Consider the following 16,823-nt stretch of genomic DNA (forward strand, 5'->3'; position numbering starts at 1 on the left):
ATGTGCTGTCTGTATTCTCTGTTATTTTAAACTGACTCTGCTACCTGCTTTTAGTCTCAATTAGGGCTGCAGGAACTGTAGGTTTCTAACAGTTGCCAGGCAGTGATGGAAACCTCCTTCTCCTGAGTAAAACATTCCATAGTTACTCAATCCATTCCTGCATTTGTCTTTCTATGCCTTTCTGCAGAGTTTGCAAAGCATTAGCAAAAATTTTTTCTAAAAAAGAGCCATAGCAGAAAGTGTAGATTGAAATGTGGAGAAGTACAAACAGGAGAAGGGCTGGTCAGCAGAGAAATAAAGATGTGGAAAATACATTCCTGAAAATGAGAACCTAAGGATAGGAAGACTATCAGGAAAAGAAGGAGTAAGTGAAATATTGATTGGTAGGTAGGTAGGTCGGTAGGTCAGTGTTCGGGTCAAGGAAACCAGCAGTTGGCAAAGGATGTTTCTCCTTTAGTAGTCAACAAAGATAAACAGTAGGAAATACACTGTTAAGGTTAAAATGTTAAGAATAAGCACAGGAATTATGGATTTAGATGTGTCTCCCTGAGGAATGGTTAAAAAAAAAATCACTAAATAGAGCAAATCCCAATTTGATTTACAACTAGAAATTTATTTTTTAAAATTCTATTTCACTATTAGGGAAGCACAATTTATTTACTTGAAAAAATATTCTGATGACGAATCATGTAGTTTTTATTTACGTAATAAATTATTATCCTCAGTTTGTATAATGATAGTACCAGCTATATATATGAATCCTAAAAGTATGATATTTCAGGATAATTTGCAAGGAGCTCCCATGGGCTATTGCAAGGGAAACTGAACTTGTGGTGGCTGAGAAAAACAGGATTTGACAAACACCTGAAAGTATTCTGGTTCTATTCTAGAGATGCTGCTAAATAATTTTTAATAAAGAACTAAAGGACCAAATTATTTTCATCTGTTTAAAGCATCCTGGTTGTATAAATTAGATTTCTTTAAAAGGCTTAATACCTGTTGTGATAGAAGCTGAGCCTTCTACAGAATATCACTAGTAATTTAAGCCTTTTATCTAATTTAATAGGGCTAAATAGACTACAGTGAGCCTCTAAGAGTTGTAATGAAGAGAAACAGGGACTGCAGGTCAGATATGCAGCTGGTTCCAGAATAACCATTTGTCTTGCAGGGGAAAACAGGCAGATGGATGTGTTCTTTCAAATGGGTGTGTCAGAAGACTGAAGTCTTGGGCTATGGAAAAAGACAGGAGCAATACAGGCTGGGAAGGATCCCTAGATGTGCCACAGGCTTCCTGTGCACACAGCTGCCGAGAGCAGCTCCTTGAAGGCTTTATTTACCTCTGCTGCTCCCTGGCATGAGCATTGGGAAGCACTCTGCTAGGGATCAAAGGATGTAGGGATTGGTGCTGCCATTGCTGTAGGTGCTTTGGAAGAACTCCACTGCAGCTTCCCTCTGTTGTCCCCAAGGACTTCCAAGACACAGGTGAGTTCCTCATCAGGGGATTTTATATTATACATTTATAGAGGAAAGAACTACAGAAATATTGAGCTTCTGAGTATTGATTATCCCAACAGCCAGAACTGCTTTTTTTGGTTTTACTGTACAGAACAGCAGAAAAATTAAGTTGAAATTGTCCTCTGGAGATCATGTGGTCAACTCCCTTTCCTCTTCAAACTGGGCTAATTTCAAAGACGGGCTCAGCTTGTTCTCAGCCTTGTCAAGTTTTTACTGTCTCCAGAATGGAGACTCCCCAGCATCATTTGCTCTGTGTTCAAGTTCTCAGCTGCACAGGAATGGTACCAGCCTGTATCCTTGAATCAAGCCCAGCTTTTCCCATAGAGATTCAGGATAGGCAGTCCTTCACTCAGACATCCTGGGAATAGCACCTCACTGGCCAAACTATGCCCAAAGCTCCAAGCACAGACCTCTCCAGTTAAAAACTGAAGCAAAGGTAGCAATGAGTGTACCTCTGTCACCTCCCTGTCCTCTGGGTTACCTACCACATGTACTGGGGCCCACATTTTACTTTCCCTTCCATGTTAATGTGCTGGAAGTGTCCTTCACATCCCTCCCCAATTCCAACTCCAGCTGAGCTTTGGCTTTCCTGTTTCTGTTTCAGCATGCCAGGGCAGTGTTTATTCCTCTAGGGTAGTCCACCACTGCTTCCAGTCTTGCCTTTTGCCTCTGACTTTGTCAGGAGCTCTCCATTCAGCTATGCTGGCCTTCTCCTGTGTCTCCTCAGCTTCCTGCAGATCAGAATGGACTGATTCCTTCTGTTCCTGTGCTTCAGCTAGCTCTCCTGGGCCCTTTAGGTCAGTCTCCTGCAGGGTTCTGCCAACAAAATGTCTGCAGGAGACAAAGTCTTGCTCTCCTAAATCCCAGGCTTGCAGTTCAACTATTTATCTTCCTCACTTCCCTCAGAATTGTAAGCTTTGCTATATTGCAGTCACTTGCCAAGGCTGCACCAGTGTCAGCGCTCCCAGCAGCCCTTCCTTATGTGTGAGCAGCATGTCTAGCATAGCCCCACTTGGCTTGTTGAGCTCTTCTGTCAAAAAATTGTCCTTGATGTACTGCAGAAATAGCTGGATCACCACTTGTGCCATCCCAGTTCTCTCCACAAGAACAAGAGCCTATAGTCATCTGTCTAAGCTGTGAATGTTGGCTTTTTTTCTTCCTTTCCCCCAGTCAGCTGCAAAATAAAGAATTCTGCCATCAGAAATCATGTACTGGGAAAAATAAATCAGGAATTACAAAAATACTTCTTGTTTCTGAGTGAAGGAGAAGAATACATCACAACATGCCTAGATTGATATCAGAAGACTTTACTGTCTTCTAACAGAACTGTCCACTTAGATGGCTGAAAAGCCATGAAACTGATTTCCTGGAACTATGGTTGGACTCCTGCTGACGGAAAGGGGAGAAAAAAGAAGTTACTTGAGCAGGAGCCTGCTTTCTTTGAGATACACATATTTTCCTGTGTAAGTATGGCTCTAAGCCCATGGCTCTTCAAAGCACAGATGCTTTTATTCCAGCAGTATCTGTAGAATGAGCTCACACTACACAGGGTGGGAGAGGTCCATCTCCATTGCCTCAGTGTCTCTGACACCCCATAGTTCAAACACATTTTGAGCAAAAAAAAGGTGGGCATGCAGTTAGGAAGCAGAAGTATGGATTGTGCATCTCCAAAGGTTTGTGTTTCTGAAGAGTAACTCCTGTCTTTTCCTGGACTTGATTGCAAATCCATACATCTACTCTAGCTGTAGTCACGTCAGTCAGTACTTTGTAAAAGCAGAGTTACCAGGTGTTGAAAAAAACACAAATCCTAAAGAAAAGTAATATGGAAGGAATAGCTCAAGACGAGATTATAAAAACAATAAAAACCCTAAATGCCCAAGAAACCACACCACAAAATCCCCCAACTGATTATGGATCAAAATAAGAGAAAACTAAAGAAAAAGAAAGACAAATAATTGCAATTTAAGACTGACCAGAGGGGAAGGTTTCTTGTTTAGGCTGTTGAGAACACCTTAGAACTGAGGCAAGATATATATATATATATATATATATATATTCATTTATTTATTTATACATATATATTCTGTAGCTGTGGTGGAAAAGGCAAAGAGGTTGAGCCTGTGTAGTCATTTCCCAGTAGTGACCTATCTCACTCACCTGTGCCATGGTGCTCCAAATCAGCACTGAGGAAATTTCCCACTGGAAAGGGATGATGGTTTCTCTTCTGCAGTGATGTCTCCTCCATTACCATTTCATCTGCTGCCTCATTAGAACCAGGCTGGAAATGAGCTGACACAGACACAGGACTCCCAGGGCTGCACTCGTGTTCATCAGGCCATTCTTGTACTTATACCAAAAGACCTTCACACCTGTGGATTCTACATGGTTGATGTGACACCCTTGTGGTGTCACATCAACCATGGTAGCAACTGCTCCAAGTTAATCAAATCCAGACTGAATTTCAGAGCTCAATATGTCACATTTGGGAAATGGGCAAAGGGCACAGCTGAAGATAGTGCCCATCTCAAATCCCTACTGGTGTCCTTACCCTCAAATCAAGTTCTCCTGAACCTGATTATTATTGTTGGCAAACTTCTCCTAAAGCTTCCCTTTTCCTTTCTGTAGGGACAACAGATCACAGAGCTAAATATGTTTGGGTCAGCCATAAACAACAAAACCCCACAGAAAAGAATCCAGCTTGTGTCATTTGTAGTGCCTTACAAAATGAGAACATGAGCTCAGCACCGCCTGCTATGGATCCTCCAGGCAAAGGGCAGACTGGCACCTACTGCTCAATGATCAGCTTCAGCTTTCTTCTACTTAGGAAAGTGTCTTTTAAAAGAGATCTGCATTTGCTTTGAATAGTTGCTTTCAGGAAGTATTCAAGGAGCAAAACAGCATAGAAAGATTTGCATGAAATGAAATAAACATTCTTGTGTTCTGAAGTCTGAATGTGTTGTATGACTCTCCTCCAAATATTTCTGGAATCAGTATTTGGCATTTTTTCCAATTGTGAATCCTGACAGATTTGGAAGAATAAAACAGATCCTGGTTGCACACAGCAATAACTTCTTTCTAAAATAAATAGTTCCATGGTAAAAACAGAAGCATAAAAATGAGAGTGCAATGAATAAAGAAGTTACAGTGTGATTTGCTTCTCTCTAAAATGGGTGGTATTTAGAGCATGTTACAGAACACGAGCAGGAGAGGAGTGCTACAAGCAGAACACTTGCACATAACCAAAAAAAGGAGGGGAAACCTAGCTCCAAATATATAGATCATTCCAACAAACCCAAACGAGCTAAAAAACTGCAGATTCATTTTTGGGAAGTCAGTGGTCTTCAACCTTTGCTGGCCTTAGGCAGTGATGGCAACCAACTAAGATATTAGCCATATTCTGTTTTCTTGGCTGCAGTTTTTATTTCTAATGGCTGCAAGAAATAGCAAAGCATCTTATGAACACAGAATTACTCTTTAGCCATACATGGAGACCACTTTTATCAAATGAAACTTCAGCATCTACTACTATTTAATGATATTCATTTCTTCTGTAGTGGAAAAAATTTAAAAAAAGCTTTCAAAATACAAGTAGCTTAGTATCTCAGATCAAGACATTAACTGGACAGTAAAGAGGAAATTCAGGATTAGCTTCTGTGACAGGAATCAGAAAGTGCAATACAAAGAGCTGTTTACCTAGAAAGTAAAATTTCCTTCTTTCAATTCCCTTTTCCTGCAGGCAGCCCAGCTTCCTATCTCCTCTGCCAGTTCTGAGTGTGTGCACACAAAATGTGGTTTGCAATCCAAATTGCTTGCTTTTAAAAAAGGTACTGTAATTGTGGGCATCTTCCCTACAGTATCTCCAAGACAGTTTCCAGATACTTCATAAAAGGAGCATAAAAATGTCCATCTTTCCCAGATTTGCAGAAGAGGGTGGCTGCAAGAGAAAAAACTGCAATCCTCTCTGCAGAGCTGTCGAGCCAATGAACAATTTAAGTCTCAATCTGTAATTGGAACAGGCTTTGCACAGAACAAGAATCTTAAAGCCTAGATAAGAGCTGCAGGTTCAGTATTAATGATGATAATAAGACTGGTTATAAATTTGTTCTGCCCATTGAAGTAAGAATTCCTAAATCTAGCAGCTGTAACAAAGTTAATTCTTACACTGATAAAGAATGAGAAAATGCATTCAGCTAAGCAAAGGAATTTAAAAATGGTTTATCAGTGCAAAACCCCTCAGTAGCTGATCGCTGCACGTGTCTTGACATGTAAATACAGAAATATTTTAGACATGAATGCCAAAAATAATCCCAGGGCAACTCAGCCCTGTTCAGAAAGCTGGGCAGATCTTTTGAACAACCATGGAATTCTCAGTGCAGGGCATCTGCAAAGTGCATTTCAGCCTCTGGAAAGAGAAAGCAATACACACCATTTTTGCTTTGCAAAGAGAAATAATAACAAACCCCATCTGTTTCTTACAAACATATAAATTATTTTATTTACAAAGCCATGTTACAAAAAAAAATAATAATAAAGCAAAAAACAAAAAATACAATCGCTCACTAGAGAATATCTCCAGGCCCGGTGTTGAACCATGGCAGTATCAATCAGATACATGTTTGTTCTGGTTTTCCTTTTTTAAACTGTAAGCCATAGAATTTACTATTTACACCTACTTTAGACATTTATTCTGCTTACAATTATCACAAGCATGGAATGAATTCTATTTGATACTGCTAATACATAAAGGTGCAGGACAAAGAATGAAAATACTTAGTGTTACAAAATATGGATTGTAGAAAAGAAATTGGCTGTACAAGTATGGCATTTTTTTTTTCTTAGAATGATTGGACATGCTTTCTTCAAAAGTCTTCTGGAAAAGGTTCTAAAATCTGTAGTAGGAAAGCACAATATAGCAGGTGCAAATTCATTTCTGTGCAACAACAGTTATTTAATATATCCCATGACTGACCAGCTATGCAAAACCCACAGAGTTTTGTTAAAGTGCCATGGGTCAACAGCATAACAAAATATAAGGTGTAAATAGAAAAATTTCTTTTTTTCTTCTTTTTTTTTAAAACAATAGTTCACTGAGAATCAGCAATAATAGAATATGCTGTATAAACTATTCTCTACAAAGGTCGATCAGCACTATTTACAATTGTTACATCGATACAAAAGAAGGCATACAAGTTATCCAAGTCGCTTTTTATGGCTGACGGGCCTATGCATTGCGTATGTGGAACAACCAAAGCTTCTGAGCCTCTATTGCTGGAAACAAATCACAAAGTTTTCAGGCAAATGGGGAAGAAAAAGAACTACGAGTGAATGCTACACTAAGAATGCATTATAGGCTGGTCCAGTTTGTATCCGCTTTTTTCCCAAAGTTTACTTCCATTTCATTTTGCAGGCTAAAATTTCCGATACGTTTAATTAAATAATGATTCTTTGCTGATGAAAGAACACCAGGGAATTTTACTTCGTGCTTAACTTTCCTGAAATGCTGTCAGGTGTAAGCCAGTTGAAAATAAAATTTAAGCAGCATTCAAAGGACAGGCTCCATAATTCAGCTTTCCAATTAAAAGATGCATGGAAACAGCTAAAGCTTCCTAAAACTACAAAATTGCTCCTTCAGTCACTGATTAGCATTATTTCTCAGAAGCAACCACTGAATCTCACAACCACTGTTTTCCCTCAACAACTAGAAATAGCAGTTCATTGATTACAGAGGATGACTTTGTTACTGAGATTTTTAAAATCCTGCAGTTTTATAACTCAAAATAAATTAAAAAAAAATCAACATAGTACTGCTCCTAAAACTGAACAAGACAAAAATTGTGCAAAAATAACAAAGATATGTACACATTTTTCAGTCTGAAGAAATGTACAATAAAAACATAATTCAAAGAACATTTTAAAAATATAAACATTGCTTAAACTTTCCTAAGTTTCATACTGTTTCTGAAACTATTCCGGTCAGTTAGCTCTGAAGTATAGCAAAACATAAATTATTACAAAATTAACACTATAAAAATTTATTTTAAGAATATTTCTAAACTTTTTTTCAAAGGGTCTAGCCTTGTTTATAATTGCTTAAACATTTTTAGTCTTAAAATTTGCCTTAACCCTTCTTTTTTTAAAAAAGAAAGTAGTAATAATCTCCCTATTTGCAGTCTCTCGCCTTTCCCCAAGATGTAAATAAACCAGCATATAAGTGCACTTTTAACACTGTAGAAATAAAAATTAACTCCTCTGTACTATTGTTCCAGTACCTAGTATTGGCTTCCTGATTATAAAATCTATATTTTATTAAAAAATTATTCAGTAATCCTATAAGAAACACTGTCAGTGCAATTCTATTAATGCAAGCCAATCTGCTCAACTCCTGTCCTCGCAAACCCAAACTGCTCACTGAAGTTATCAAGTGCTGTGTTCTTAAGGGTCTGGAAATCCCCCAGGATATGGGGATTTTGCACATTGGACCCCTGATAACAGTAATTACAGTTTGGTGCAAAATTCTGCTATGCATTGATTGAAGTACAGATTCCTTAAGAGCCTGATTCTGGAAGAGGCTGAACACTCAGAGTTCCCACTGAAATTATTAAATGCTGTAGGTACAGAGCACCAATCAGGATTAGTCCCTAAAGTTGCAGTGCCCCAGCTGTTTGCAAATTACTAAGAAATGCACTCAATTTTTATCCATAGGACAAGCTTAAATACAGAATTACTGTACTTTTTATTTAATGAAAAAATTTGGAGATCCTTTAAATAAATTCAAATCATGGTCTGGATTTTTTTTTTTTTGGAATGTCCATTGTGTTCTGGTTAGTAAACAAAGGGAGCATTGCAACGCTAACAGCTTTAAAAGGCATGAAACATAACCAAGCAGAACGCACAGATCAGTGGCAAATACAAGTGGAAAAACTAAACAAATCACTATTACAGTTTTCTGTAAATTTAATTCTCATTAAAACCACAAATTCATAAAAGATTAAATCCATCTGCAGGACATAGAAAAGAAAAACCCTGTGGAGTAGGGCTGCTGAGAGCTAGAGATTATAGGCTGGTTCCTTTTCCTTGTTATGGAAGAGTCCTTATTCTACCAGTCCGGTTTGATGTCTTCTAAAAGAGAAACCAGAGCCAGGTTCAAAATCACACAATGTCTTTTGGTATAAAACACTTCAATAATGTCTGTAGCTGACAGTACTCAAAGCAGGAATTTATTTCAAGTCCCTGAACTAAATTTCCTCCCTGTTTACTGATTACATTAGACCTTTAAGAAAAGGAACTGCTTTGAATAAACGGCATATTTCCTTTTGGGACGGTCTGATTTTAGTAAGCTTTGGTGAATTTCATGTTCATTAACTTGGTTATCATTACAAATAAAGAGCAGCAATTAGACGACAACTCTGAAGAATCTTTTCCTCTACACAGCATGTTTTCATGCACAAGGAATCCTCACACAGCATACACGTTGTCACCTTCCCTTAATAAAATGATCTAGTTATTCAGTATTTAAAAACCACCGCATACTGAGGTCTTGAAGTGTTAACACTTTCAGGCACCTAAAAGCACTATGAAGACAAAAAGACTTGATTAGTTAAAAACCTAGAACAAGAATAAAAACTGGAGAAAACAAACGTTTAATACATACAGGCACAAATAATTTGACTGTAAAACTACCATTCAATTAATTTTTGTTAAAGATCAAGTAGTTTTTGTAGGGAAAAGTAGAATTTCTTTTACTAAAGCAACAATAATAGTTGGAAAAACAGGCAGGCTTTTATGTATACAATCCCTAATTCAGGTCTCAAAGAGGGACAGCAATATTCATATTAAACATTAATTGAGAAGAATCTGTTTGAGTTCAGCCTGATGGAGTTTAATGCAATGGGATAGAACTCACAGGCGCACAACAATTCTCATCATCCACCAGTCCCATGGGGAACCCAAGTGAACTTCAATACATGGAGCAAATGATCAAAAGCAGCTACTCCTGTGACATCAGAACAAGTACAGGCCACCTTCTGCTCACAACTCAACAATGAGAAACACTCAGTTAAGGGTGGCAGGTGACTTTCACAGCACTGCTGTGTGTCTCTCACTCTGGCTGCTTTAGCAAGGCCACTGGCTGCTCTCCCAGCCGGACTGCACCTGGGCAGTCACAGGTGCAATGAGACTGGGGTGTGGGTTGGGTTTACAGCCCAACACAATTTTCCAAAAGCCACATTCTCACCCAGCCACTCAACCCTGTGGTGAGTTATGGACCCCTCTCCCTTCTCTTGAGAACAACAATCCTCTCCCTTTGGCTCCCCTGCTGTGCCAGCAGACAGCTCCGCCAGGTTGCCTGGCCAGGGAACTCAGCAGAGGCAGTCCAGTGGAACTGCTCCATATGCACATTTAGCTCAGCAGCTGCAACTCTGCTTCCAGCTGCATTGTTACAAGTCTGTTGTTGTGATGTATTCATGAAAACTTGCCAGATTTTTCCAACTATAAACCCTGGTGTGTAGCAGAGATTGTCTCTGCCTAGGGACCTTGCTTCACTCGGACTCCCTGATCATCATGGTTATAGTTACATTCAGAACAAGACAGCTCAGCTTCCGCTGTAATACCTTTACTGACACAGCATATACTTGAAGATCCACTTATTGTTACCAAATTATTAACACCTTCATAATGAAATATTACAGCATAGTTTAAGGCAGAAATTTTATTTAGGGACTATTCAATTGCTAGATTAGACATAAAAGCTACCAACAAAGCAGCTCAGATTTGACAGTGACAAGCATTTATTAAATAGGGAATCATTATTCATGGTTCCAAATACTAAAATCCTGTGCAAGTTTAAAAAAAAAAAGTTTAATAAAACTTAGGATCAACTTGATTTTTTTTTTTTGGTATTTATAATTTGAGCTCCACATTCATCTACCAAACTGACAAACATATTTTTAAAAAGGAAGAGTTTGTGGGGCTTAAAACAAGCAAACACTTCTATTTTTGATAAAGTTATGAAAACAGGCAGCTGAAAAGCTCTGCAATAATCTCAGTTTACATAGAGCTGACACAAAATTAATGTTTTGTACTCTGAGGTTTTCCCCATGGGATCTAGGCAACAGATCCCAACAAGTTCTGCTCCTCGGGTAGTGTGTATGTTATACTAACACAGGAGCAAGACGTTAAAACAAAAACAGTTTTGCACTTCAGAACAGTTTGTCACTAGCAGTTGGATGACAGTGTCATACAGGAATGCCACTCCTTAGAAGTATGAAGAAACTTTCCACATTTTTCCCTTCAGAGTAATTCTTCCATACCTATATTGCTTTGCATTCAGCAGTGAGAGAGAAGAAAAAAAAAATCTGTTTGGCAGTTCATCTCAAAATATGAGAGATTCAGAGTGTTTTGAATGGGCATAAAGTGTGGGTCTGGGTTATCATTACTGTTCTTTTCCTGTGTCTACACAGCAGAAACTAACAGCACAACCATTTGGAATAACTACTCATGCATAATTCAGCCAGAATACAGAAAAGAATTCTAAGACACTGGCTGTGCAGAAAAAACCTCTGGATTACTTGTGACTACACCTTGCTGAGGTGGGAAACCTTTTCACACTAAAGAACTTGATATTATATTCTCGATAAAGTACTCAAGTTGGAGAATCAAATAGTAGGGGCCCTATTAAAATACACCAGTGTAGCAGTCCAGACAGATGAGAGCTGGATCAAAAAAGCTGAGTTACAGCATTTATTATCATTATCTAACTCAGAGACTGTTTAAGAAGAACTCACATTACACATGGGTTAGTTATGCTTTCAGATTAGTTTCTCTGAATAGTCAAATGCCTCGTCTTCTCTGTCCTGTTTCTGCTCTCCCTTTGCTGCTTCACTGTTGGCCTATTTTTAACTGCTGTCCCTCCTGTGCCAGTCTGGGGACTCTGCTGTGCCATCTTGCTCAGCAGGAGAAGTGGGATAGAAAAAACAACAGAGATCTGCTGCTGCTGAGCCTCTATCACCAAAGCAACAGCCAGTGAGCAGCACATGAGCCAACCTGAACCATAATACAGGTGGTAAAAAACAACCAAAAAATGTGTCATTCATAACTCTTGGATGGGAAAATAGCTGGAAAAAAATTATATGAGAGGAGAAATCTAGTATCAGTTCACCAAAAGGCAGCTTCTTTAAAGAACTGGATTCATAAAGAAATTGTATTTAAAGGTTTTATAGCATAAAATGTTTCAAAACTGCTTACAGACTACTTAAGCACACTTTTTAAAAAGCAACTTACTTGTCTGTTGTGTACTGGGTTTGATGTACTCGAAGGACTGGATTGTGACAAAGCTACACTGCTATTTTTTCCAATCTGAAAAACATTAATTGAGCAGTATTGAGAGGCATACTTGTGAGTTGAATTCAGATGCTGGTGATGGCCATCCCTTCCCTGCGTAATGTGGTACTAATCATGTTGCATTTGGAACACAGGTATTTTGCTATTGCAAAAGATACGCTCCAGATAGAATCATCATTATCTCTCAGAGCCTATATAATTTAAATAGTCTTAAAAGGCACATAAATACTGTTACAGGTCAGAAAACAACATACAAAACAATAGCTGAAGGAATAACCCCCCCACCTCTCTAGACTGAAATACTTGTTTCTCTAGTTACTGGAGTCACTTAGGGCAGCTATTCAGAGAGCACAGAGTACTCCAAGTCATGGGATCCTCCCCAGGAGACCTTCCCCACTCCTGGGGAGCTCAAACCAAGTGGCCAAGAACCAGAGCATGTCCTAAATTATTCCATTTTTTTCCCCTACATCATAACTCAATAAAGCAAATATTAATCACAAGAATGAAACTCCAGAGGTTCAAATTTGCATTTGTATCCATTTACTGCATCAGAGAAGTTCTCTGGGAATGAGTGAAAATTGTAGTACACATACATCCATTTTAAAAGTACTTAATTATAATACTGCAAATATTCCATCTGATTGTTTGTGAGTTTACAGCACAAACAATCTGCAAGAGCAGCCTGTCATAGGTTTTTCTAAAATGACCTGTAAACATGGTGTAGATATTTCTGTTGTGATATAAGAAGGGACACAGCTGTTGAGTCACAGGAGTAGCTCCTCAGGGGTTACAAGACTGATAAAACACAACCACAGACACCTGTCTGTAAATGGCAGATGACTGCAGTGTGAATAGCTGTTTACAAAGTCACTGACTTCAAGTAACATCATTTTAATCCTTTGATGGAGAGGTAGCAAGGACCAGTCACCTAAACAGTGAGAAATGCAGCAGCCAGTTTCTTACTGACTTGTTGGGGCTGTGGCATGGGCTGGCAGGGCCTGCACAAGAGCAGCATTCTCCTTCCCTTCTGCAGCACTGTTTGTTATTCTGCCATTTCAGGTACAGAGTCAAAGGTAGCCTCTCTCCTCCTCTCCAGACCTGCCCTTTCCCACACAGTGATTGTTTGAAACAGTGTTCTCTGTTCACATTCTGTTCAGAATAAATGTTTAAATTTTTTATTTACAGCTATTTTTGAAGGTGCTCCCATGGTGCATGAAGATTAAAAGGATGGGTCTTTGCCTGTCTTGCTTCCTTCAGCTTGTTTTACCTGCCTCAGCTGTTCTTTAGAGGATAACATTCTTCAGCTACAAATCTTGACTAAAGATACACAACCTTTTGTCTTTCCTGGTTATTCAGAACACCGGGACACATCTGGAAATCTTTCTTCTCTACATACACCATTACAGCATTCATAAACCCCTTCATAATAAATACACATCCTCATTTTAAATGGAGAAATAGCCACACAGGCTGAACAGGTACAGCACTCTGAAAGGAAAGAAAGTTTCCCAGATGTCTTGGGTCTTTAATGATGGGAAACACCATTTCAAAAGTATAAGCGGGAGACCAAAACTCAAATCCTGTTTTTTTCCCCAGTGTCCTTTAAAAATAAAGTGTACTTCAAAACCCAATGATTTACACTTCCAGTTACGACCTAACCAGTCTAGAGTTGAATTAAATAAGAAAACTATACCTGAGCCTATCACCTGTTGCTGTGTTCTTAGTCTCTTCAACTTCCCCTGTTACATGAAGGAACAGGAGCAAGATTTTAAGCCATACCATTTTTTTGGGGTGGGATTTTTAATGTAATTGTATTTCTAGAATACATCAAGTCAAACAGCACAGCTTAAAAGGGAACTTAAGTATTGTATTCTCCAGAGCTTCAATATACACATGTAGACTATGTAATATTATTTGACCCATATGCTTAACTGGGTACAAATTCAATTTATTTTGTATTGCATAGAGTATCCTTGGCACAAAGACAATTAGCTGCCAGCTAGACATCTGAAATACAATTAACTCCATTTAACCTCCTATTTCTGAGGAGGTAACATGTTTTAATATATGTATAATATTTAATATAATGTTTTAACCTGTTTAAATATCTGTATATTGTGACACTCATTACAAATATTTAACCTCTTACTTAAGAAAAAAATACTAGTCAGAATGACACTTTTACAAATATTCAGCAAAGACCTCTGATTGATTTCTTGTGGTTTATTTACTTCTATTGCTGTGCAACACAATGAAACATATCACAAATTGAAAGAGGAATGACACACAGGAACAGATTTGATCCCAAGGGAGCTCAGGATTTGAGCTCAGGATTTGAACTCAGAACCTCCTCTGGAAGATTTCCTCACACTGCACTAGCTACAGACACAGTCTGTGTCCTGGGAAAAGATGATACAATCCATTTCCTATTACCCATGTTTCTACCAAAGTACCAATTTGTACTTACTTTTTCTTTCCATTTGACACCTTAAACCTCAGGGCAATTTAATCTTTTTGGGCACACCTGTTTCAAAATTCAGATTGTGTGAAAGATGGAAGAATTTACAGCAACCTCTACTGACTTCAGTTACTTGAACAGCAGTTCTGACTGCAGGACACATTTAAGAGGCTTACAATAGAAAGCCAATGCCACTTCCCATTTTAAAAAGCCAAACAAGTAATCTCTGTTGCACCTCTGCTGGAAATAGGAAAGAGAAAATATACCTGCTAGGCCATTCTTTGAGACATTCACTCTGTCTCCTACAGTAGCTTTAGGTTCATTTGTTCCCTTTTCCCTCTCCCATTTCTGCCATATTACCTATGGATTGCTTTGCCCTTACCATCTTCTTTTCAAAATTCCATTTGTTTTTATGTGCAATATCCTTAGGAAACGAGAGTTTCACAAACAAAAAAAACCAACCCAAACCAAAACAAAATTTCCTAAGCTACTTTCTCTGGATTCTCTGAGGTATCCTATTTTCTATGGCTTTGTCTTCCAGATGCCAGGGCCAAGTGTTGTTTTGTGTGCTCTGCACAGCACTGGACACAGTAGCAGAATGAAACAGTAGATCATTATAAAGATCATATTGGCAGCTTTCCCACCAGATCTTACTTCACATTTACTTTTGTTGTTGTATAGCACCACTGAAAGAGGAGCCAAAGCTCTGCTGCTATCAATGAAGGAAGCGTGTGTAACCTTATCTGCTGCACTGACTTCAATATTCTGTGAACACAGGTACCAAAAAAAAAGTAACCAAATATCCCCTAAAGGTCATCCATCCAGTTAAGAACTTAATTTCTTAATTTTTCCAGTTTCAAACAGGGAACAACATCTGTGGTCAGGCACCTCAGGCTCTCTCCAGGAGAAAGGCAGATGTGTTTTACAGAAGAGATATGAAGAGACTAGCATAGCATTAGGAAATGAACCCCAGCAACAAGTTTGGAAAAAGAAATAAACAGAAATTCTGACTCTCATCTTCCTGTTTCAGTATCACAATTTATTTCAGAGAGATGAGAATTAAGAAAAAAAATTTTTTCTAAAAATTATTTATCCATTCTGGACATTCAATTTTACTTTCAGAGATACAAATAGCTACTTTAATAATTGAATAAAAAATTTCATAAAATATTTTGAGAATGTGTATATATATATATATATATATATACACACACATACACATATGTCTGTGTATATATATATATATAAAAATTTTTTTAACATTCAAAACATCTTTCTATGACTGGTACAAAACAAATACAAATATGCTTCTGTATTAACCTAGAAAGTAAGTTGTGTGATGAAAACCCATCTGAAGCAAATGCGGTATTTTCTTTTCAGAATGGATGAAATATTTCAAGGAAGTCAGACATGATCTGCAAAAAAATAACTGGAAGAGTCCCTTACCTGCCGAGAGATGGAGCTGCTTGTAGGATCTGGGACCGCAGAAATAAGGTTGGCAGTGCTCTTTCTATGAACACTATTCATACCAGGCATTTTAGTGATTTTACAGGCTTTGCTACTAGAACTAGAGTTTTTACGTTTTTTTCCTTCTGATTTGTCAAAAGAAAGGGGTAGAGAAGACACTGCATTATGTGCTCCCAGGGAGTGGTCCCCTGAGTGGTGCACGAGAGAAGATACAGACAGATTAGAAGCATCAATACTGCTCACTACCATGCTCATGTGTTTCACTGAGTCTGTTGAACTACTTGACAATGAAGTCCGTCCTGAGGGCTCCGATTTGGCACTGAGTGGGCTTGTTCCATTATTGGTATTGTGCACAGACACACTGTTATAGGAGGATGTCGCCTGATAGGAGTTCAACGTTGAACTGGGGTTCAGGACACAGTTCTTTTTGTGGGACCCTGAAAATGAAGATGAGGAAGATGTCTGCAAAGATAATGAGGATGATGACGACGATGAAGACGACGACTGCGGCTTTTTCTTTTTGTTACTTGAAGACTCATCACTCCGAGATGACAGGTCTTTCACTTTTGAGGATTTGCTGGTTTTTGTTTTGGATGGCTTGTGGGATGGGGAAGGGATGACTGCTGGCACTGGTGACACAGCTGATGGGGCCTTAAAAGTTGAGTCCATGATACTTAGGCTTGCAGCCACGTGAGGAAAAGCTGTGGTGTGTGACATAATGGAATTCGTCTCTGCCGTTGTCACAAAGGCTGCATTTGATAACATGGCTGATGTCATTATGTAAGAAGAAGTGATCCTTGAACTGATAGGTGTTGAAGGAATATACACTGCACTGGGGTTGCTGAAGGGCTGTAAGACTGATGCTGGAAAAGGAGTGGAGACATGTGCTGCTGGAGAAGGCATGGGACTGTCTGCTGCAGGAGGGATTTTCCTAAACAGAAAAGGAAAGGAAAAAAAAAAGGAGATACATAAAAAATTCCATCCAAAAAATTGCAGATAGGAAATAATTTCCATTAACTTCTTCAAAAAGGCAAACCTAGTTCAT

The 16,823-nt window shown here is 38.5% G+C and overlaps 1 protein-coding gene across 9 annotated transcripts in view; it reads right to left on the bottom strand.

The window, feature by feature from the left end:
• Positions 1-5,983: 5,983 nt before the first annotated feature.
• Positions 5,984-16,823, bottom strand: part of ATXN7L1 (ataxin 7 like 1) — a 110,226-nt gene continuing 99,386 nt past the window's right edge. For 8 of the 9 annotated variants that reach the window (XM_050984548.1, XM_030237920.2, XM_050984556.1 and 5 more), the window contains 3 exons: positions 15,758-16,709; positions 11,794-11,868; positions 5,984-8,634 (listed from right to left, as the gene is read on the bottom strand). In XM_050984548.1, the coding sequence (XP_050840505.1) occupies positions 8,593-8,634; positions 11,794-11,868; positions 15,758-16,709 (1,069 nt within the window). In that variant the 3' untranslated portion in view covers positions 5,984-8,592. Of the gene's footprint in view, positions 9,087-11,793; positions 11,869-15,757; positions 16,710-16,823 lie in introns of all 9 variants that reach the window. The other variant, XM_030237921.2, reaches the window with a different exon arrangement.

Source organism: Serinus canaria, chromosome 1A (genome assembly GCF_022539315.1).
Source record: "Serinus canaria isolate serCan28SL12 chromosome 1A, serCan2020, whole genome shotgun sequence".
Taxonomy (NCBI): domain Eukaryota; kingdom Metazoa; phylum Chordata; class Aves; order Passeriformes; family Fringillidae; genus Serinus; species Serinus canaria.